The sequence below is a fragment of the Eubalaena glacialis genome, chromosome 11 (assembly GCF_028564815.1).
Source record: "Eubalaena glacialis isolate mEubGla1 chromosome 11, mEubGla1.1.hap2.+ XY, whole genome shotgun sequence".
Taxonomy (NCBI): Eukaryota; Metazoa; Chordata; class Mammalia; order Artiodactyla; family Balaenidae; genus Eubalaena; species Eubalaena glacialis.
In genome coordinates, this window is record NC_083726.1 from 3,424,842 (window position 1) to 3,447,798 (window position 22,957).

The 22,957-nt window shown below is 60.5% G+C and overlaps 1 protein-coding gene across 5 annotated transcripts in view; it reads right to left on the reverse strand.

Moving 5' to 3' along the window:
* Positions 1–22,957, reverse strand: part of GRAMD4 (GRAM domain containing 4) — a 78,630-nt gene that overhangs the window by 37,508 nt on the left and 18,165 nt on the right. For 2 of the 5 annotated variants that reach the window (XM_061205496.1, XM_061205499.1), the window contains exons 2-3: positions 5,940–6,150; positions 1,652–1,772 (exon numbers count right to left, since the gene is read on the reverse strand). In XM_061205496.1, the coding sequence (XP_061061479.1) occupies positions 1,652–1,772; positions 5,940–6,150 (332 nt within the window). Of the gene's footprint in view, positions 1–1,651; positions 1,773–5,939; positions 6,151–6,679; positions 6,781–7,232; positions 7,318–19,420; positions 19,518–20,130; positions 20,220–21,612; positions 21,653–22,957 lie in introns of those variants that run through there. The other 3 variants (XM_061205495.1, XM_061205497.1, XM_061205500.1) reach the window with 3 other exon arrangements.

Consider the following 22,957-nt stretch of genomic DNA (forward strand, 5'->3'; position numbering starts at 1 on the left):
AAGGCTCCACCCACTGCTGCCTCGAGCAGGGCGGTCCAGCTCTGCTGCCCAGCACAGCCTCCACCCAGCGGGGCCTGCTCAGCACTGGCGAGACCACCTGGGCTGCCCCGCCGTTCACGCAGAGCCGCCCCGCGGGAGCTCGGCAAAGGCCGAGGCCACAGGCACCAGGGCCTAACCAGGCAGGGCCCTCACCGCCCGCAGCGCGGGAAGTCCCAGCAGACCCAGCCCGGCCCCACGTCCCCAGACAGCTCAGCCGCAACCTCAGACTCGCAGGGAGACTGAGTCACTCCACAGCGCCGTCCTCAGAACCTCGGTGCTCGGACCCTGCGGGCGAGCGCTGGCCGGTGGGGTGCAGACGGGCACACGCCCAGAGCTCGTGCGCGTACACACGTGCGTGCACACGCACGCTCGCCCAGGGAGGTACTGGCCAGGAAGAGGGGCCTGGGGGGAGACGGGGCTGCAGCACCTGGTGGCTGGAAGGTGCACAGAAATATAGTGAGAGCCACGCCGCCCACTTCTGGGAGAAGAAGGCAGGCCCCCAAGGTTTCCCGCCGCGGTGCTGACACCCCGCCTTCGTTTGCAGGCAATGGGCCCCGCGTGCTGCATGGGCGGCACAGCCGGGGTGCCCACGGCTGGAGCTCAGATGACACTTGTCACATAAACGAGGGAGACACTGGACGAAAGAGAGAGAGGACTCAGGTGGGGACAGAGGGTGGGTGCCTGCGGGCAAGCAAGGGCGCCAGCTGCTTGGTCCCAGGTATCAGAGGGAGACCCCAGCTGGGCACGACGCCCAAGGGGCCCTTCCTCCTGGGCCCGGGCAGCTCTCCTCGTGGCCCAGACGTGACTGGCTCTGGGCACACAGGGGCGAAGCTGCTTCTTTCTCCCTGTATTTTTTCCCTAATAGCATCGCCCACACCCTGGTGTCAGCTGTGAAAACACTGTGTCACATGTGGGGGCTTCAGGGCTAGTCTGCCTGGTTTAAACCCCCTACTAGTCAGAAGACAACCTACCAGTAGGATCACTTTTCTTAGCCCTGGTGCCTCCGTTTCCTCGTCTGCAAGGCAGGACAGAGGGGTGGTGAGAGGAGCAAAGGCAACTCATCAAATGAGATCATCTCCGGGAGGAGCCCCGCAGGCCCTTCCAGAACCATCTCTACTATCATCACTACCCAGAAGCCAACACCCCCAGCAGGAGGGCCGACAGTCAAGCAACACAAATGCCAAATGCCAAGGTACCCATGCCCACGGCCAACAGACAATAAAACCCCACTGTGCCCCCTCCCACACTCCCTCCTTGATGTGCAAACTACACACAACAGAAAATTTCAGATTCCTCCAAAAAGCTCTATTACATGCTGAGTTAACCATGGCCATGCACCAGATTCACTAAAATAATGAGAACTTCCAGGGGACGTCTTATTCCTTCCCCAGTGATGTTCTCGTCTATCTCAGAGTAAAGGCATCGTAGCCATCCAGACAGGAGTGCTGAGCTTCGTGGAGCAGCAAAGGGAGATGCAGACCCGGGACGCAAAAGGCCACGTGGGGACGTCCACACCTGTCCCCACTGCTAGCCTGGTGACACCTGTTGTGACCCAGCTGCACTCCTGCAGGACAGCATCCCCTCTGCCCCTCCCTCCCCCACTGGTACTCACGTAAGAAGTGTTTTTCCAGTAATGCGATTTCCAGGTGACCTTTGATCTCATTTAAGCGATCAAACTCTGTCCGGTTAAAGTCCTGGACTCCTGCAGCCATGATGAGGGTCCCTGGACCAGCCTAGAAGGAAAACACCAAGAGCTCAGAGGAGCCTCCCGGAAGCATCCTGGGTCCACATAGACCAGTTCTCTAAGGGGTACCCCCAAGGACCCCGTGGTCTAGAAGGGCTGGTCCACAGGCCCACCGGCCTAGGAAGACACTGGCTCTAGCCTTAGAACTCGCATCAGTTCACCTCGGCTTCGCCGGTCGGTGGAAGGGACATTTCAGACAACGGGGACGTCCTCAGAGCCCCGGTGAGGCCGACTTTCAGCAATAGTAAAGGCAAAACAGGAAGCGCGACGCTAAGCCTCCTAACGGTCACAACACAACTCTCAGGCTGCAGAGGGAAGGAAACCATCGGAACCTGCCCTGGCCCGAGTGGCGACCTCCCAGGAGGAGGGTGGGCCTGGCCACAGGGCCTGTCGCCCTCCTGCCCTGGGAGGGGCAGCAACAGGACTCCGGGGAGGTGGGGCAGGGCGCGTCCACGTGCCAGGCTCTGAGGTGAGCGAACTCCAAACAGGGGCCTGTCCTTTCCCACAGAAGGCTAATTAAAGCCACCACCCACCATCCTGCCGGGCCCAGGGCAGGCTCCGGTTTCAGGCCACCGCTGCCCACTGGAAAGGGGTGCACACGTCGGCACAGCCAGGCCTGCCCGGGGCGCAGCAGGGCTGCCGGCTCACGCCCACCCCACCGCTGACCTGGTGAGGGCGGCACCTGAGCGCCCTGCCATGCGATGGGGCGAATCTGACTCCCCAGTTTTGGTCTCCACGACCACACCCCCAAGGCAGGGTGAGGAAGGGGACACCCGGCATGGACAGGGCCCATGACAGCCCCGGTGACTACTCCAGGCACAGGTCACCTGCTCGGAGGCCACACCCCGGGAAGCAGCAGCTCACACTGGGAACAACGGGGGCCGGTAAGACCCTCTAGCCCGTGGCTGCCCTGTCCCGGCACTTGACCTCCTGGACTTTCAGCTGCTCTGGCTACCGGGGCATGAGGTCCCAGAGGGCAGGGACCAGGCCATGTTTACCTGCCCGCCCCGTGGGCCTGGCAGGGGCAGGTACGGCGAGACTGGGCGGTAGGCGAAAGGCAGGGTACGCCCCCTGCTCTGCGCGGGGAAGATGGCCCAAGCTCGCCCATTGGTCCCCGCAGATGAATTTGTCCCTCCCCAGCCCATCCCCAACCTCGGCGCCCAAGGTGGTGGCCGCAGAGCAGAAGGCAGAGGCTGGCCCGGAAAGGCGGCTCTACACTGATTCGGAAGCAGAACGCTGGACTCCATTATGTCAGCAACTTCCCACCAAAGCAGGCAGGGCGTCCCCCGGTTTGCAGCCCCGTCTGAACACGTGAATCCACGTCCTCGGAAGGCTGTGGCGCGTGTTCGTCTCTAAGCTGCTGGAATTAAGTTCATCTGGAACTTGCCCTAGAGCTGAAGAGCTCCTACAGGGGCCCCCAGGTCCAAGAGAGCCTGGGACCCTTGTGGCTTTGGCCGGACTCCGTGTCGAAGCTGCAGCAGCTCAGCTGGGCGCCCACAGGACGGGAAGGACGGTGAGGACCAGCTCTGGGGAGCCAGGCAGCTGGAGGGAGCACCGAGGCGGATGGCAGGCGCCGGGGGTGGTGCCCGGAAATCCTGGGGCCCAAACCCCTCCGCGAGCCCCTTGGGTCCCTCCAGCTGACCCCTTTTCAGACTTGCCGAGAGCAACGCTAAGCTTGGGGTTGGGAGCCTGGACTCGGGACCACCAAGGCTGCAGCGCTGCCGCCACAAAGCCAGGGAGGCGGCCTGGCTGCCTCTTCCCCCCGCTTCCCTAGAACCGTGTCTCTCCGCGGCGGGACCGGCTTCTGCCCCTGGCTCCTGGAGCGTTGCCCGCTCCGCCTCCACGTGCGTGGGGTCTCTCCCTCTGCCCCAGCTCTAGGGCTCTGGTCCTCTCCTCCTTGCCCCTCTCCTTACTGGCCTGTCACCAACCACTCGGTGGACCCTGGCCTCAGACTCCTCATCTTCCTCTTCAACAGCCCTCCCCCGACCGCAGCCACACCCTGCCGTGGACATCACCCCACCTCCATCGCTGCGCCCCCCTCAAGCCTGTCTGCCCGTCCAGGACCCCCTCCCCCCTCACTCCCCTCCCCCACCATGGGACCCGGATTCTACCCTCAACCACTGGGTCCGCTCGCCTCCTTTGCCCCAGGACACAGACGGGTTGCCCACAGAAAAGGACATAAGGGTGAAGCCTGACGCTACAGCACGATGGCCCCTGAGGACATGGTGCTGAGACAGGCCAGTCACAGGGGACAAACACCGCGGGGCTCACTCAGGACGGAGCTGGAGGAGTCGGGTCACAGACAGAAAGCAGACGGGGCCGGGGGCGGCCTGGAGGGGGAGCCGCGGAGCTGCTGTTTAATGCGGACTGAGTTTCAGTTTGGGAAGATGAAGACGTTCTGGAGATGGATGGTGGGGATGGCCGCATGACAATGTGAATGTGCTTAATGCCACCGAGCTGGACACTTAAAAATGGTTACAGCGGTCAATTTTATGTTATGCGCACTTGACCACAATTTAAAAAAAATAAAAAGAATGAAGCCTAAACACAGGCAAAGGTGACCAACCTCCCTCATAGGAAAAGCCACTCTTCACCCCTCGGGTTCACAGAACAGAAACACCTGGGGACACTCCGTGCGGGTGGGCAAGGGCGTGGCACGTGGGCTCCTCGGGTGGCGGCGGAGGACACCGCACGCTCGTGGGAGGGGACGACAGACACACGACCCTGCCTGCACACCCCGGGTGACGCAGGCCACGTGGGCACGAGGCTCATGGGAGTGACCGAGTGCCCCTCAGGGGCAGAGGTTAAGTGAAGGACGCCACATCCCAGGGTGGGATGCTGGCTCGTCCCGCCACCACGGAGAGAGAGCCCCAAGGTGGGGGGGAGGGGGGTGAGTGAGCGTGACAGCCATTTGTACGCACGGCCCCCATGCTCGCCCCTCCCTCAGGTCCTCCCCTCGGCCCTCTCCGGCCAGCTGGACCCACCCCGACGTGGAGGCACCCCCTTCTTAGGACAGCGCCCGTGAGCCCTGCGATGTCCCGACAGGCAGATGCTGATGGGCTGCATTAGGAGACACATCAAGCGAGGCCCTGGCCCGCACCGGGCCCAATGGCGGGAGGACCGCCACAACCTCTGCAGGGGACACAGCAAGTACGCAAGCAGGGCACTCCCCTCCAGGCTCTGCAGCTCCAGCCCTGCCTGATTGGATGGCTGGCTCTTAGGAGGCAGTGCCAATCAATTATTCATTCCTGCCAGGAGCAAACGCGCCATCCCTGTTCTATTATAAAGCATTAATAATACAAGGAGCTGGGAAGGCGAGGGCTCACGGCCACATCTGGAAGGAAAACCTAGCTCAGGTGCTTGGGGAGGAACCCACAGGCCACCAGATCTGGCGTCCACTCGGCCAGGGCATCCACAGCTGGTGGGGGGCTGGATGGCTCTGGGCTTCTTCCCTGACAACAGGGAGGATTCGGGCAGCTGTGCCCACAACGGGGAGCCCGGCGGTCATACCTGGCCAGGAGGGGACCACAGGAAGCCCACCCCACCCTGCTGCATGCCCGCTGACAAAACACAAGCTTCCAGAAGGCAGGGCCTGCTCACGCCTGGTTCCCACCAGAGCCGCGAGCCCCGCTGAGGAAACTTGCTCTCCAAATAAAGGGCGTCCACTGACGGGCCCACAGGGGCCACTGTCCCCACGTGGGCTGATGAGGCCCAGCCTGGGCTTGGCCAGCTGCCAGGGGTCGATGACACGCACTCTGGGACGGCCAGGCGGACCAGCCAGGCACCCAGAGGCAGCTGCCCTCGGGCCAGGGGCCAGCAGCTTCCAGACAGCGCCCTGCGACCCCTCGAGTCAAACTCCCGGGCATCAGGCTGTGTGAGACGTTTGCCGGTCACCCAGAAAACCAGTGAGGAAGGAAAAGAAAACCGGCCAATGGACAAATTATCCTCGGTCCGGGGATGAGCCCCCACCAGTGAGGCTGGGGGAGGACTGGGGCGAGATGGGGAGCAGCCCCGTCTGTGTCTGAGCAGCCTGGGCAGGACGTGGTCCACCCTAGCGCACGCTCAGCGTGGCCGCCTGAGGATGGGGCCAGCCTCCCCCGCAGCGAGGGGCCTGGCGCCCGCGGCCGCGCAGAGGGGAGGGCGCTCCGGTACTCACAGGGTCCCTCAGCTCCTCGCTGTCCCGGGGCGAGGGCCGAGGTGTCTTCAGGGGTGTTTCGTCTCCGCATTCGGTGTCCGAGGCATTTGGAGACTCTGCTAGGTCAAGGAAGTCATCTCTCTTGTGACCTCTGAGCCTGATTTTGTCCAGCCTTCTTAGCATGTTCAGCACTGGGCCCCTCTGCTTCACCTTAGCATGGCGCCCGGGGTCCCTGCAAGACAGCAAGGGGGAGGCACGGTCACGCGGTCAGCCACCCGCTGGCCACCGCCCCCCACACATGGCTCCCACCCGGCCCTGCCCTCAGGGAGCAGCCAGTCCCGCTATTCAGGGGCCCCGGGGCCCACAGGCTCCCGTCTTGCGCCCACCAGGCTGGGGCCCTCTGTCACCCCCATCCGGCTGGGCTGGCCACTGAGCTCGGACCCCCGTCGCCCACCCAGGCCAGCTCCCCCAAGTGCCCCACAGGGCAGAAGGAAGCCACGTCTCTCAGTGGGACCTCCCAGCACAAAGACAGGGCCAGCCTGGAGCAGCAAGGGAGCCGCAGACCCTGGGAAGAGGGGGCTGGGGAGGCGGGGGGTGGGGGGAGACACCGCGGTGAGAAGCGGGGAGGGCCGGCGCTCCTCCTCCCAGGCTCTAACAACCGTCAAGACCCACGGCCACGTGCACGCCCAGGACAGCCCCCAGAACGCTGGGCCTCAGGGTGTCTCAGACCCCCCCCCCCGGGCCCCGTCCCCTCGCTCCACCTGGCCCCGCTCCCAGGGGCACGGCCCAGGCTGCCCCATCGGCCTGAAACACCGTCCTGCTCGCCTGGGCGCCCTAGCTCTGCTCTCAGAACCAGCTCAGCCTCACTCGCTCCGAGAGATCTTCCCACACACGGCCAGTCAGGAGCCCAGCGCCCGCCCACCCACCTCCTGAGCACAGCCCCCGAGCTGCCGGCGCTGGATCCCTCCCCTGGAGGGAGGGCAGCAAAGGCCTGGTGTGGTGTCTCTGTGTGCTGGCATGGAGGACACGTGTAAGTTCAAACTCACGTGCACACCAGGGATGGATGTCTACAGGGGTGCCCACTCCCCACATCTCTGACCCAACCCGGCCAGGAAAGCCCAGTGGGTGGGGCGTAGTGGCCCTTCTGTACGTCCAGCCCATCTCACTCCCAAGCCCACGGCAGGGGCCGTGCGGCCCAACCCCGGTCCTGGTCACACAGTCCTCGGCCCCCAACGTCTGCAAGAGGCCCTGGGTCCCTGCGGGGCAGGGACTCTGGACACAGCTGGGCTCAAAGCCTGTCCTGCCACTTCCCACCTTTCTGGGCTTCAGCTTCCACCTCTGAAACGGGATTAACCCCGATCGGGCCAAAGCATCCCGAGAATTTGAGATGACGCACAAGCATAGACACTCAGCCTGGACCCAATAAACAGCACGATGATTTCCTGCAGGGAGGGCAGGAAGTGGGGTGAGCAGGGTGGAATCCATCAACTCAGCCCGAACCGCCCCAGTCGGGACAGTTTACGGAGAACCACGAAGGCAGGGAGAAGCACTTCCTGTTTCGGACGGCGCAGGCTCGGAGCCTTTAAATCATGTTAAATCACAGCCCAGGGTGCCTGCCTGCAGCCCTGCGTACCTGCCCCACCTTCCAAGGGGCCTCCACTCCCCCGGCATCACTGCTCAAGGCAAGAAAGCTTGTGAACAGTGGCGGCCCGTGAGCTCCACGTCAGAATGAGCCAGGGCTCCGTTCTACAAGGACAACTGAGGCTGCAGCACATCGGGGGAGGGTCTGCAGGTGTTCCTGGGACAGATGCTTCTCGGGGCTCACGTGGAACACTAAGGTGGCCTGATGTGGCCTAACCCTAACCCTAACCCTGGTGCAAAAACCACAGGAAACCCACGATCCCCTGGAGTCCAGGGTAGCCCAGGAGTGGGCAAGGCCATGGGGCTGGAGAAGCCAGTGTCCCTGCTCACGTGGCGGGAAAGGGGCACATGGCCGGCCATCTGGAAAGATATCCACCTGAAGGAGCTGTGAACTCCAGACGGACTAAAAGGTTAAGTAAACTTTATAAAAAAGAAGAAGAGAAAAAAGAAGAGAGAACTTAAGTCCCTAGAGAGAGGCTGACAGTCTACACTAAGAGACTGAAAAAATAAAAAGACTCAGTCAACCAGACAAAAGTAAATAGACATTTGTTTTAAAGCTGCAATGAGGGGCTTCCCTGGTGGGGCAGTGGTTAAGAATCCGCCTGCCAATGCAGGGGACACAGGTTCGAGCCCTGGTCTGCAAAGATCCCACATGCCGCAGAGCAACTAAGCCCGTGCGCCACAACTACTGAGCCCGTGCTCCCAACAAGAGAAGCCACCGCAATGAGAAGCCCGCGCACCGCAACGAAGAGTAGCCCCCGCTCGCCGCAACTAGAGGAATCCTGCGAACAGCAACGAAGACCCAATGCAGCCAAATATAAAATAAATAAAATAAAATAAATAAATTTAAAAAAAAAAAAAAGCTGCAATGAAACAGGGGATACATGTAGCAAGCCAGGTACATGAGAACTAATATTTTTGTTGTGAGACAACCTGAACAAATTGGTGAAAATTAGAGGACCTTGGCACACAGACCCACCAACTCCCTGAGCAAGAGGAAAGTAACCCAGTCCTCGTGCAAAAGCCTCCACCTTCACCAAAAAGGAAACAAAAGCCAGCGATGTGGCAGAGGCAGCAGGAAGCGTGAACATCAACGCCCTCTGAACCAGTGATTCCCGGTCTTGGGATCCGTCCCAGGGGCAAATCCAGCACGTGGAGGGCATCTCAGCAGCACCACGGCCAGGCTGGGAGCTCTGAGTGCCACGCGGGACGCACAGACGTCCCTGGGAGTCTCAGAGGCGGTGACAAAACGTTGCTGCACCGAGGTCACCGTTACGGACAACTGGCATCTACACAGACCACAGGTGACACAGGACCCTGCTTGAGGCTTGCGGGTGGCTGTGAAACTTCTCTCCACGTGTCCTTTCCAATTGCTTTTCTAACTTGAAAACTAAAAGCAAACCAGGCAGGGGAAGTGCAGCCATGTAAAACCTTCCTTCCGTTTTCAGAAGGACCTGGGGGACCCCTCCGCCCCCAGCGTCGGATGGAAGCGGGGCGGAGGGGATGGGCCTGCTTCCCTCCTTGCCGGGTCCCGTCAGGCGGTTCTCCTGTCTGGGACTCACCACCCCGCAGGCTGGGGCTGCCTTCCTTCCTGATTCAGCCCAGCAAGCAAATGACGTGGCCGCCTGGGGAAAGGGGACAAAGTGCCAAGTGTCCACCCTGCCACCATCAGGATGCCGCTCACAACCCACGCTGCCCCAGCACCGAGCCCACGCGCCCCCCTGCCCAGCGGGGCCCCTGCTGGCAGCTGCCAGCTCACCCCAACCCGGCTCCTCCTGACACCCGCTCACATCAGCCCTCAGCAAGGGCGGGGGTCCCCAAGGGCCCGCTCCATCCCCACTGCCCTGCCCCCAGGCCTCTGGGGCTCCTGGAGAGGCGAGAAGTTCATGCCGCTGCCCAATGAGGACCAGGTGCCAGGACACCTGACCACCCCTCCCAGGCGGGTCCGGGCTGCGAGGGAAGCCCTCCCCGTCACACACCCCACCCCTCCTGGGCTGAGGGGCGGCCCACCCTACCCCGGGACGACCTCATCTCAACTACACCGTCCAAGCCGGTCACCCCCAACTTCCAGATGAAGATGGAAGACCGACACGGATGTTGTCCATGGACAGTGAGGGGGGGCCGGGGGCCGGACACCAAGTGTGACCCAGAGCAAAGCTCTCCCCACAAAGCCAGTGTTAGTGGACGCCGTCTCCACAAAGCTCACCTGCACCTTCCGTCCAGGGGCTGCCATGTGTCCCACTCCCACCCCAGCCCCCATCCAGTCTTCCCTGCATCCAACCAGCCCCCAACTCCCTGCACACCCACCACGCACTCCCCAAAGACCTGGCCCCTCCACGTGCACCCACAGGCCCCCGGGCAGCTCCCTTCACGCCCACCCCTCAAGGTGGGGCAGCCCCTCAGAGCAGGACCTGCTGCCCCAGCTCCCCGTACCTCCACGTGGAAGTAGACGCGTTGGGAGACGCTCCCTGTGGCTACTCCAGACCCCTGCTCAGAGCCGCGACGTCTGCAAGGAGCGTGTAGCCGTGGAGGCAAGCAGACAGAGGGGCACGGCGAGGGGAGCCTCAAGGCAGCATCCCCGTGCTGCGGGCCCTCGGGACACAGGACTGAGGCCAGCTCTGGCCCCGGGACACAAAGCACGCTGCTCTGGAAACCCGCTGAATGGCTCCTGGACACACAAAGGCCGCAGTGTCTAGGGAACACTGGACTTGGAAACCACAGAGGACTTTACTTTCCCTCCCAGACCAAGATTTAGAAAAAAGTGGTTCCTGGTCCAGCACTTGCCACGTCCCAGGTCCCAGCCATTCTCCTCGCTGCACGGGGCTCGCGACCCCCGGCCAAGCTCCCGTCTGCGTTCAGACAACCAGCTCGGCCTGGCTTCACCCCCTGTTATCTAGTGGCTCTTCTGCTGATCCCAGGATAAACAACATCCTTTTTCCCAAAGGAAGTCACAGATGTTGGGCGAGGACCGGGACTCTCCCTCCACCCCACCCAAGGCCAGTCCCAGCCGGCCACCCGGCCCTCTGCCAGGTCTCTGTTCTCCAAGAAGACAGCCCCAGAGGCCCACAGCCCTGCAGCCATGCCCTCAGGACCACGACATGCACACAGCTCCAGGGCAGCCCGTGGGGCCCCGTGCTGGGCCATCCCGCCCGGGGAGCAGTCTGGGACGCCCGAGACCCACAAGGCACGGGTGACCGCTCCCCGCAATCATGCCAGACTCAAGATGTTGGCTCACGCCCAATGACCCACGGGTTCCCCCAAACTCTAGGCCAGTCAGGGAGCCACTGCCCCGACCCCGGATCCAGCCTCAGTTAGCGGGACCCCAAATGTTCAGACACTCCGCTGACTCCACGCCCACCAGCCTCCCCGTGAGCTGGACTCCGGGTGACCCACTGTCTGTGGGACATCTCATCGGTAGCTCGACTCTGCCACACTCAGCTCGGAGCTGGAGCCTCCGCGGGCCCTCCTCCTGGGTGGCACCTGTACCAGCAGCTGCTCAAGTCAAAACCTTGGAAGGAGCCCTTGATCACGTGATCGCTGCACAGCCACCTACGGCGAGCAGGGCCCCTGCCTCCCAGCCAGGCTGCTCCACACCTGTGCTGCTCTGCCCCCGCCCCACCCTCCAGCCCGGCCGGGTCTGGTCCAGGCAGCCACACACCTCACGGAGCCCCTTCTCCAGGCGGCGGGAAACCGGAGTCTGGAGCACCCCGCCGAGACCCCTCCCAGGGCTTCCCCCACTGGGCTCCAGCCCTGCTGACCCTCGGGGGTCCTCTGGCCATCACATTTTGTTCCTACTGCGGCGCCCAGCACTTCAGGTTCTGGGATGGCCCCATGCCAGCTCGTCCTCCTCCAAGTCCCCCCCTCGAATTCTATCAGCCCATCTGGTTTGGAGTCCTGCAACTTCCGGCGAGCTCCCTGGTTTAGGATCTGTGCCCCCAGCCACACCGGTTAGCATACATGCCCGAGGGCAGGTGCTGAAGGCGCCCGGTCTGTCTCAGCAGGGCTGGCACACACTGGCCATTCAGTGACAGAGGGGACATTGCACAAAGGCGGGGCCCCCACGACTGGGCCCTGAGTGCCAGGAGAGCCAGGCCCGTGCCCACGCTCGGAGCCGCCCAGCCACAGAGGCCTCAAAGCAAAGGGCTGTCCGTGGACTTTGCCCTCGAGCTCTCCTGGCGAAGCATGGAAGTCCCTAAATCCGTGAGCACTTCCAGAGCTTAACTCCAAGGCTTCGACAGCGTGGGGCGTTTCTCCAGGAAGAGGCCTGAATTCTTCAGGGGCTTTCCGTCCTGCACAGGTCAGGCCAAGACCCGCCCTGGGCCAGGAGCTGAGTTTTCTGCGCTGTAACAGGGAAGCTGCCCAGGGTCCTGCCGGCTCCGTGACCCCGCCGTGGGCCAGGGCGGCCGGGGGAGCCGGTCAGGAAGCGCAGGAGAGCTGGGAGGGTCCTGGTGAAGCCACCACACCCTCCTCTGTGAGCTGGGACCATGCATGCCCTAGCGACACCCCTTGGCATAGACATACACACATTTATTATAATCTCAGTGATAAAGATGTGTTGCACGTGTACAAATAGTAATAAAACGTCCAACACTCTTTACTGTAACCTCCACACAGCCAAGCGATGCCCACAGGATGCTTTCACTAATCTGTGCTGAAATCCTCCCTCCGGTCAACCAGGACTGCAGCTGACCAACAAGTGCGGTTCCGGCCTGAATGTCGGCTGACGTCCCTGTTTACATGAACAAGACACAACAAAGGTGGGAAAGGAAGGCAGAACCTTATTCGTTTGTCTAGGACGGGAGAGATGTCCTTGCTGAAGCAGACGATAGTATTCTAACAGGAGGAGGTTTCCTCAGCCTCCTGTGCCTTTGCAGTGAATGCGACGGACATCACACGCTTAACCTTCACCTGCATATCAGCATTTTCTCCATCACTTTCTTTAGTCTAGACGAGCAACAAAATGAGAAGTGAAGCCCTGATGTGCAGTATCTACCCGTTTCCATGGTGTAACCACTTCCATCGTGGCCATTTTCAAGCCACCAAAGTGATGTCCGGCAGTGAATGAGCACGTGGGTGGGAAGAGCTGCCCAGGGCCACCGGCCATAGCATTTCCACCAGGCCCAAGAGATGCCAGTCACCTCAGGATCATAACCCAGTAATAAAACGTAGTGAAATAGTTCAGAAATGGGCACCTTCGAGCATTTAATATTGATACCTTTGCTTTCAATATAATTTATCTAACTTTATACACTCTCATTTTATGAGTGGCCAGCTCACAAAGTTCCTGAAAACTTCACAACTGGCTCTTGCAGGCCCTCGTGAGCAGCTCTAACGCACCACCGCCCCATCCCTCCGTCCCAGGCTGTCTCGGCCACACAGGGAGCAGGGCTCAGGAAACACCAGTTCCCCTGCCTGCCCTCCTCCTTCCCTGGCACAGCTCAGGGGCACAGGTCAAAGTGAAAGTCCCTGAGAGGCCCGAAGGGGTCAAAGACAGCCCTGGGAAGCAGGACCCAGACCACCACGCTCAGGCAGGCCAGGGGGGCAGGGTCGGGGGAGTGCACAAAAGAATGTGCTGGACCCGAGCCTCTAAGGGGGGCCCCACGAGCCCGGGGCCAGCAGCAGGGAGCTCAGGCGGGCACACTGTCCTCATGTCCTGCTCACTGCCATCCCGGCCCCCCTTGGGTCCCCATATGAGACGCCAGGTCTCCCCGGCCTTGGGGACACTGTCCAGGCCATTCCCTGCCACTGGGTAACACCCCATTCTTCTACCTCTAGTTCGGCATCCCCTTCCCGTCCAGCCAGGCTGCTCCCACCCTCAGTGACATCACCCCTGCTCGGGCCCCATGTCGCCATCACCTTGGCCGGGGGGCTGGAGGGTAGGGCACCGTCACCTGTCAGGTCGATTCCAATTGCCCTAAGTACTGTCGTGTTCAGAGGCACCCCTGGGAGCAAGCGGGCTCTGCTGGGCTCCGGACGTGAGCTAAGTCACCTGATGGTCTCGAGGCCGTGAGCCACAGCAGCCAGGACCCCGGCTGCCTCTGCTGCTGACCCTGCAGGTGACACATGACCTCCACGCCCTGGTTTCCTTGGTCACACAGAGGTTAATAATGGTAGTCCCTGCTCAGAGGGCAGCCAGAGGATGACGTGAAGCGTGCGGGGAAGGACTCAGGGGCAGCAGTAACCATGGCAAAAACTCAGACGCCACTTTCCAAAAACCCACTGAACAAACGTCACTACCCTGCAGTACTCTCCATCTCCACGGGAACCACTGGCACTTTACTTTCGGGGGTGCTGCGGAAGGGAGGGTAAGAGGCTCTGGGACATCCCAAGACCGCCCCCCGCCCCCGGTCATTACCAGCTTCCGAGGAGGAAGGGACCCAAACCTGGGGTCTGTGGGGCCTGCAGACAGTGGGCAACACAGAGAGTTCAGACTAGAGGCCCCGGGAAGCCAGAGGCCGCTTCAGAGAGGACGCAGCGTCCTCCGACAGCCCTCAGGCACCAAGGCTCAGCTGCGCTCCCAGCTCTGCGTGATCCATGCCCTCTGACCCCAGCCCTGGACCAGCCCCAGAGGGTCAAGAGTGAGGTCTGTAGAGGCTGGTCATGTCCAGCCCTCCCTAAGCCTCAGCCCCCTGGCTTTAAGGTGGCAGTAAGAAGGAGTGGCACCTGACACAGGTGTGGGCTGTGCCTACCTGAGGACCCACCCTTGGGCACTCGGGCTTCAGTCCAGGCTCACAAGAGCACGGACCCTGGAGAAAAGCCCCAGGCGAGGGCTTGCGGCCCGTGCTGTGGCGGGAGCGTGGGCCCTCCACGGGGCGAGGACCATCCTCAGCACTGAGCTTCCACCCCACAGGCCTCCTGCGTGCCCAGAGCCTGCAGGGCCCCAAATCTCAGGCAAGAACGACAAGCCCCTCTCCCCACCCCAGGTGTCATGCATCCTGGTCACAACACTGAGAGGGAAGAGCTGCTGTTAAACCCACTGACAGATGGGGAAACTGAGGCTCGGGGTAAGAGCCTCATCAGGAACATAAGCCAACCTCGCTGCACTCAAGCCTGCACTTGCCCCAGGCACCCACCCTCCCCAGCACATGCCTCTGTTAATGCATCCATCATGCTGTATGACAGCCCACAGGCCCCCCTGCCTACAGACTGAGTGGGGAGCCCGGCAGACTGGCCGCACAGCCATTCATCTAAACAAAACAAAGCTAGCAGGAAAACCTAGAGTTTAGGTTTGTATGAACCTGTGTTGTATAAACAAGCAACATAAACTAAACAGTAGGAAACGCACACAAGAACTCATTTCTGGTGGAAACGTTCTTTTTTTCCAAGTCTCTCCATCACTCTTAGCATCCAGGACTGGGGAAGATCCAGCCAATGAGACAGCTGGGAGGAAACACCTTCCGGATTCCCAGTATTCGTCACGACTTCCTGCCAGCGCCCTGGCCCAGCTCCTGAAAGCAGAGAGAGGCTCTGGCCCACAGCTGTCTGCAAACAAGCTCTTCTCCAAATGCACTGCAGCCCCAGACTGAACGCACAGGCTCGGCGAACCCCCTCTGCAAAGGGCCCTGGTGGTAATGTCTTAGGTGTGGCGGCCACACAGCCTGTCACAAGTTCTCACTGCAGCACGAAACAGGTGTGGCTCTGGGCCAAGAAGAATAATTACAAAAGCAGGGAGCGGTGGATGGGCCACTTCTGACGTGGGCCACGGCTAGCTGTCCCTCGTCTCAAGGCGATAAATGCCCAGCAGAACAAGGACTCTCAACTGGGTCCCAGTACTTACTGGCCCCCGAACAGGGAACTGGGCCCTCACTCAGCACTGGGGTCCCACTCCCAGTGGCCTTGCCACTCTCACACTCGGGTGTGGGCCTCGTCATCATCAAACCTTCTTTAGGAAAGGGCTGAGGGCAAGGCGCCGCCTGTGCCGAGGGGCCAGGAGGATCTCAGGGAGGGAACCCAACACGTTGAGAGCCACTCTCTTCTGTCCCACCTGGGCCATGTGCCAGGGCCTTCCCCCGCCCCATCCTGTATCCCACCCGAGGCAGAGGGGCCAGCCTCCAGCTCTGACTAGCCCACCACCGGAGGCCACCATCCACACTCAGGTCTCAGGCAGGGCCCCCTGCTCTGCGGTGTGACAAGCAGCACAGTGAAAAAGACCTCAGGAAACGAGGAGCCGGCCCCTCCTCACCCCTCCCGCCTGGAGCCCTCCGACCCACAGTTCAGTACCATGCACTGCCCCTCCCCCCGAGGGCTCCCCAACTGCCCCACACTGCCCCCCATCCCCAGATCACTCTGCTCAAGGGCAGGGATCCCGGCCAGCCCCCACCTCAGCGTCTGGGCCCAGCACGCGGCGTGGCAGAGAATCAGTGGGTGAGGGAGGCACACTTTAAAGGACGTCCTGGTCCCTGGGTAAACCCAGCACCAAAGTCAGCCCACGGGGAAAAGGACCTCGGGGGCACCTCCAAACCACCGGCCTGCGGCAACTTCTTCCTTTTTGGAAACTTGGCCCAGCTGAGGCCGAGGGCTCCCTCCCAGGGCCCCGCTGGAATCACCCGCAGACCAAGCCCCGTGATATTCACGGGCCCGCGGGGGGCTGTCAAGCACATCCGCCACAAAAGGCTTTCTGTGTTTAAAACACCACCCAGCGCAGAGAAGGTGGAACCCACATTTCCTGCTGAGCTGGCCAAGAAAGGAACACAGCCCCAGGCAGGGCCTGACAGCAGAGGTGCCTGGCTGGCGCCCTCACCTTACGCCTCTGCTATAAAACTCACGTCCAGTGACAAAGAAGAAACATTTAAAAATAAATAAATAGACAGACAGATAGACAAACCCTGAGTCCTTTTCGCACGTGCCGCCCAGGTAACCGCCCACCGTGGTCGGCAGTTCCGTCTCACACAGATCTCCTGGCTGGGCTGACGCAAGGTGGCAGGTGGCACAAGACAGGCTGGGTCTAAGCGCTCCACAGGCACGTCACGTAGGGGGCGGGGGTCTGCCCCGCGCGGCTCCCCATCCGGCGGGGATTAGGAACAGAGAGTGGTAAGCGGGCAGTGAAAGTCTCACGGGCTGGAGCAGAGGCATCCAAGAGTAACAGTAAGGACAGATCTGCTTGAGCATTTCATGAGCACCTACTATGCACCAGCCGCGGTCGGTACCAGGATGCAGAGGAGGCTGCTCTCAGGAGGTGATGGCTAGTCCTCGGGCTGACTGCACCAAGGAGGCCACTGTGCGCTGCAGAGGAAGGCACCCTGGACAGAGCGCCTACACCAGAACAAGCCAGAAGGAAACGGTGGGCACGGGCGGGGGCAGACAAGGCGCTCGGGTTCATCTGGGGTCATGGCATGGGACAGCAGGGGAAAGAGGGTGGCCCGATTGGGCCGGCAGGTGTGGACCAATGCAGGGCGCGGATGCACCAGTGGGAGGGGCGAGGGCAGGGGTCGCCCAGGACGACCCACCTCACTCTTTACTAACAGCCACGCTTTGTGGAGAACTAGCACATGCTTGATGCTCCCAGGCCTCACCTCATCCTAATCCTCCCACACCAGCCTCCGGGACCCCGGCCGCTCCACGCCTGGTCTCTTGGCCGGACACGTACTACGAACGTAATAAACATGAGCTGCTACTATTACGGGGCCTCCCCTTTTTAATGAAAAGAGGAAAGTGAGGTTCAGAGAGGGAGGTCACAGCTCCTAGAGGTGGAAGATGGAGTCCAGGGTCTCGTCCCTCCCGCCCGCCCACCGGAACCTGCTCGCGGGACCAGGGAGCCAGGCTCTCGGAGGTCCGGCCTGGTCAGCAGCAGAGCTGGGGTTCACCGTATCCTCAGCAAACACTCCGGCCTGATTTTCAGCACGCACGACCAGAAGCATAAACCACAGCCATGGCGACTACAGAAAACAGCACAGCAGTTCCTCAAAAAATTAAAAACAGGACTACCATATGATCCAGCAATTCCACGTCTGGGTATTCCAAAAGAACTGAAAGCAGGGACTCAAACAGATACCGGTACACCCAGGTTCACAGCAGCACAATAGCCAAAACAAGGAAGTAACCCAAGTGTCCATCAACCAGTGAATGGATAAACAAAGTGTGGTCTCTACATAAGGGGGATATTATTCAGCCTTAAAAAGGAAGGAAGCATTGGCACGTGCTACAACCTTGAGGACATTAAGCTCAGTGAAATAAGCAGGTCACAAAAAGACAAATACTATATGATCCACTTATATGAGGCACCTAGGAGTCAAATCCACAGGGACAGAAAGTAGGATGGTGGGGGCCAGGGGCTGGGGGACGGGGATGGGGAGTGAGTTTAATGGGGAGAGAGTTTCAGTTTGGGAAGATGAGGAAGTTCTGAAGATGGGTGTACATTAATCGTGCACTGAGTACAATGTGAATGTACTTAATGCCACTGAACGGCACATTTCAAAAACGGTGTAAATCTTATGTATATTTCACCAAATATTTATTGGTATAGTATTATTTACACGTATTATGTTATAAGTATTTTCCATATTTACGTATAAAGAGAGAGGAAAGGAGGGGAGAATGGTCACACAAAACCCTAAAATAATCTATAAACTTAATGTGATTCCCCTTAAAAGAATAACAAAAAGGTTTTAGAGGAAGCAAGACAAGCTCAGTCTACGGCTTATAAGGAAAAACCAGCCAAATAGCCGGGACAATTCTGAAAAGCAAGAGTGATGAGGGGAGACCGGCCCTGCCACGTAATAAAACACGATGCAGCTACGGTCAGAAGTTAAAAGTGCGATGATAGCACGTGAATACACGGCAGAGCCGTGGAACGAACGAGAATGTACAGAAACAGACCCAGACCTAACTGGGATCAAAGGGGCCTCCTCAGAGGGGAGACACACATCATTCAACAAATGATGCTGGGACATCCCGAGCTTTGCGGGAAAAGATAATGCTGGAACCGTACCTCACACCCTCCCGAAATAAATTCAAAATGGACCAAAGCCTTGAGTGTAAAATAAGGAAAGCAGGGAAGGAGCCAGGGGGGCCATGGCGGGGGGACTCAGAACCTGGGGGCCAGGCAGGGCCTTTCCAAAGCAAGACATGACACATGATAAAGGAGACGACAGATTACACAAAAACACATTTCTGCAAGGCGAAAGCCTCCATAAACAAAGATAAATGGTAACCCTGGAAAACGTATTTGCAGTACATATTACAAAAGATTAATTTGTCTAATGTTGAAAAACAGCCCAGGAGAAAAATGGGCAAGAGATACAGACAGTCCATAGCAAAGGAAAACAAACAGTTCTTAAATACATGAAACGGCAATCAACCTTCACTTACAAAGAGAAAAATACAAATTAAAATTACATCAGGAGGGCTTCCCTGGTGGCACAGTGGTTGAGAATCTGCCTGCCAATGCAGGGGACGCGGGTTCGAGCCCTGGTCTGGGAAGATCCCACATGCCGCGGAGCAACTCGGCCCGTGAGCCACAATTACTGAGCCTGCGCGTCTGGAGCCTGTGCTCCGCAACAAGAGAGGCCGCGATAATGAGAGGCCCACGCACCGCGATGAAGAGCGGCCCCCGCTTGCCGCAACTAGAGAAAGCCCTCGCACAGAAACGAAGACCCAACACAGCCATACATACATACATACATAAAAAGAATGTAAGACAAGAATAGCATTAAAAAAATAATAAAAAATTTTAAAAAATTAAAAAAAAAAATTACATCAGGAAACCCTTTTCCTAACAGACTGGCAGAGACGCAGCATGTGGCTGTCAGGACAGGCAAAAGGGGTCCCCCCCCCCCCCCCCCCCGCTTAGGAGTGGAGCAGAGGGCAATTTTGCAAAATCCAGTAACACCACACTTCCGTTTGCAGGAATGTCTCCTACTCACACTTGCAAAACGACGTGTGGGCGAGGTCGTTTCATTCCAGTGTGTGCGCCTGCTACCTGCCAGGAGCAGGGCCCTTGCTCGTGGTGCCGCCCGTGTCCTGGGGAGAAGGGGGTGGGGAGAATCAGGCAGGACGGGGACCCAGCCAGCGCAGGCTGCAACCCCTTCTGAACAAACTCCTGAATGTGCGGACTAGGCCACATAAACGAAGTTCAAAATTAAAATTTTAAGATAAAAGAAATAAGGAGGGTTCAAATAACACAGAAAAAAAAAAACAACTTTAAAAAAAGCTCTCACTCTCCACTGCAGGGACATCTCTCCTAGTTCTCAGAGTGTGGTCCAGGAGCCCTGGGGGTCCCCAAGACCCTCTCAGGGGGCCCAGGAGGTCAGATCTACTTAACAGCAATCCTCAGACATCGTCTGCTTTCCGCACTTGCCCCCTTGAGGCCCCACCGGCTATGGGGGTGATGGCGGGGGCCCAGAGAACCCAGCTGTCTTTAATTAACCAGACCGCGCCAAGGCCTGCAAAACCACCAGTGCCCCCTTCACCACTAATTTCCGCTTTTGGGGGAAAAGAGTGATTTTTTTAAAAACAAAAATATGCTATTTATGTTAACATGTAATGGGCTTACAGTTGGCAGTTTTCGATAAATAAATATTTGTAAATTCCTTAGTTTTAATTTCTCACACAGGAAAGAGCAATGGATACATACCACATAAACAGGCTTTCTGATGACTTTGCCAACTCACGATCAAAGGGGTTGCGAGACCAGAATCTGAGACGCCCTGGCCTGTTCCAGTGCTGCGGGGAAGAGATGCGGGGATGGGCTCGGACACGGTGCCCTGAGGGTGCCCCCATCAGCCCCCTGCTCCCCATGACCCCAGCCCTGGCCTTGGGCAGCTGCAGCGGGGCCCCGGCAGGGGGCTGTGTCCACAGGCACAACCCCAGACCCTGGGTGAGGGGAGAGGCAGAGAGCCGGCCACGGGCGTGCGGCAGCCTGGATAGCAGGCCCGGCCTGGCACCTACACCCAGCCGCGGTCCCCAGTGTGCCGTGCAGAGCAGCCCAGGGCTCTCACGCGCACCACGCCCCGGCCTGGCCTCCTCAGTGGAGGTGGAGGGCCGTGGACGGGAGGCCCAGCCCCAGCAGAGGGCACGGCCGACGGGGGTGTGAGGGCCCGAGCCATGTTGCCCCTGGGGGAGACCCTCACAGTGACCTGACCTCCTGCAGCTAGGAGAACAGGAGACTGCCAGCACTCAGGTGACACCTGTGGGAAGGGTTACAAGCCGGTGGCAGCGTTCTCGAGATCACAGGCACTGCCGGCCTTGAGAAATCAAGGCGTAAAATAGTCCATTTCCAAAACAGATGCTCTGGAAAGAATAATTTTGTGGCCAAAGGGCTCCTCTCTCCGCAGGACCCTGTGACAAATCGTTCTGTAAACAGCAAGCTGTGCTGGTGCCTTAAAGTTAAGATGAGATTTGCAATCATCCACTTTATTGGCTATTCCAAGGGGAGAAAGCACCGCTGGTAGCAAGACGCACCTGGGATTCTCCTAAATCAGTCTCAAGAGGAAGTCCCCATGTGGGGAGAGCCTTCGGACAGTCACTTTTTCTACAAAGGTAATTAAAGCAAAGCGTGCACTTGCTTCGGGAGAACAATCGTGGCAGAATCCATCAGCCTATGTGGCTACGATGCTTTAGGCGGCTGATCTGTGGAAACGTTTTAGTCCCCATCTTCCAGAGAACTGAGTGAATACGTTAAGTGCAGGTTACAGCACTGGGTGACGTTAACTCTTACAAAGAATGAATAACCTCAAGCACAACCATGAAGATAATGGCTCACGGTGTGAAAAGCCAATGGCCATCTGCATCCTACATAATTAATGATGCAACTACCAACGCACAGAGGCGCCGAAACAGCCAGCCCCAGCCCCACCTGCTGCCGCAGGTCCCAACAATCCACTCCCTGTGTGCTAGGGACCCGCTCCGTCTCGGGACGTCCCCACCGGACCCCACACCTCAGCCGGCCCCATCCCCACGCTGCCCGTCACAGTCCCCGGGACCCTCTTCCTGTCCAACACGCCCACCACCGCCTCCCGGGGGGCTGCAGAGCACTGGGCCACCGGCGCCCCCTGCCCCCCGCCCCCCAGCTCACAGCAGACCCTCCCCACCGGCCTTCAGGTGAGAGCGGTCTCACCTTCCCCGGACACACCTCCCTGGGCTCAGGCCTCTGGTCCATTCACTCCTCTCCTTTCACTCCGGGCCTGGAATAGCCTGCACAGCTGATAAGGACATGGGCCCACACAAAGCCTGTTCAGTCCTCACCTCCTATGCTGGCCGGGGGGAGGGGGAGGGGAGGGGGAGGGGGAGGGGGAGGGGAGGGGGAGGGGGAGGGGAGGGGGAGAGGGAGAGGGAGAGGGAGGGGGAGAGGGAGGGGGAGAGGGAGAGGGAGAGGGAGGGGGAGTGGGAGAGGGGAGAGGGGAGGGGGAGGGAGGGGGGAGGGGAGGGGGAGAGGGGAGGGGGAGGGAGGGGGAGGGAGGGGGAGGGGAGGGGGAGAGGGGAGAGGGAGGGAGGGGGAGAGGGGAGGGGGAGAGGGGAGGGGGAGAGGGGAGGGGGAGAGGGGAGGGGGAGAGGGGAGGGGGAGAGGGGAGGGGGAGAGGGGAGGGGGAGAGGGGAGGGGGAGAGGGGAGGGGAGGGGGAGAGGGGAGGGGAGGGGGAGAGGGGAGAGGGAGGGAGGGGGAGGGGAGGGGGAGAGGGGAGGGGGAGGGAGGGGGAGGGAGGGGGAGGGGAGGGGGAGGGAGAGGGAGGGAGGGGGAGAGGGGACGGGGAGAGGGGAGGGGGAGAGGGGAGGGGGAGAGGGGAGGGGGAGAGGGGAGGGGGAGAGGGGAGGGGGAGAGGGGAGGGGGAGAGGGGAGGGGGAAGGGAGGGGAAGGGGAGGGGGAGGGGGAGGGGAGGGGAGGGGGAGAGGGGAGAGGGAGGGAGGGGGAGGGGAGGGGGAGAGGGAGGGAGGGGGAGGGGAGGGGGAGAGGGGAGAGGGAGGGAGGGGGAGAGGGGAGGGGGAGAGGGGAGGGGGAGAGGGGAGGGGGAGAGGGGAGGGGGAGAGGGGAGGGGGAGAGGGGAGGGGGAGAGGGGAGGGGGAGAGGGGAGGGGAAGAGGGGAGGGGGAGAGGGGAGGGGAGAGGGGAGGGGGAGAGGGGAGGGGAGAGGGGAGGGGGAGAGGGGAGGGGGAGAGGGGAGGGGGAGAGGGGAGGGGAAGAGGGGAGGGGAGGGGGAGAGGGGAGGGGAGGGGGAGAGGGGAGAGGGAGGGAGGGGGAGGGGAGGGGGAGGGGGGAGAGGGGAGGGGGAGAGGGGAGGGGGAGAGGGGAGGGGGAGAGGGGAGGGGGAGAGGGGAGGGGGAGAGGGGAGGGGAGGGGGAGAGGGGAGGGGAGCGGAGGGGAGGGGGAGGGGAGGGGAGGGGAGGGGAGGGGGAGGGGAGGGGAAGGGGAGGGCGAAGGGAGGGGAAGGGGAGGGGAGGGGGAGGGGAGGGGAGGGGAGAGGGGAGAG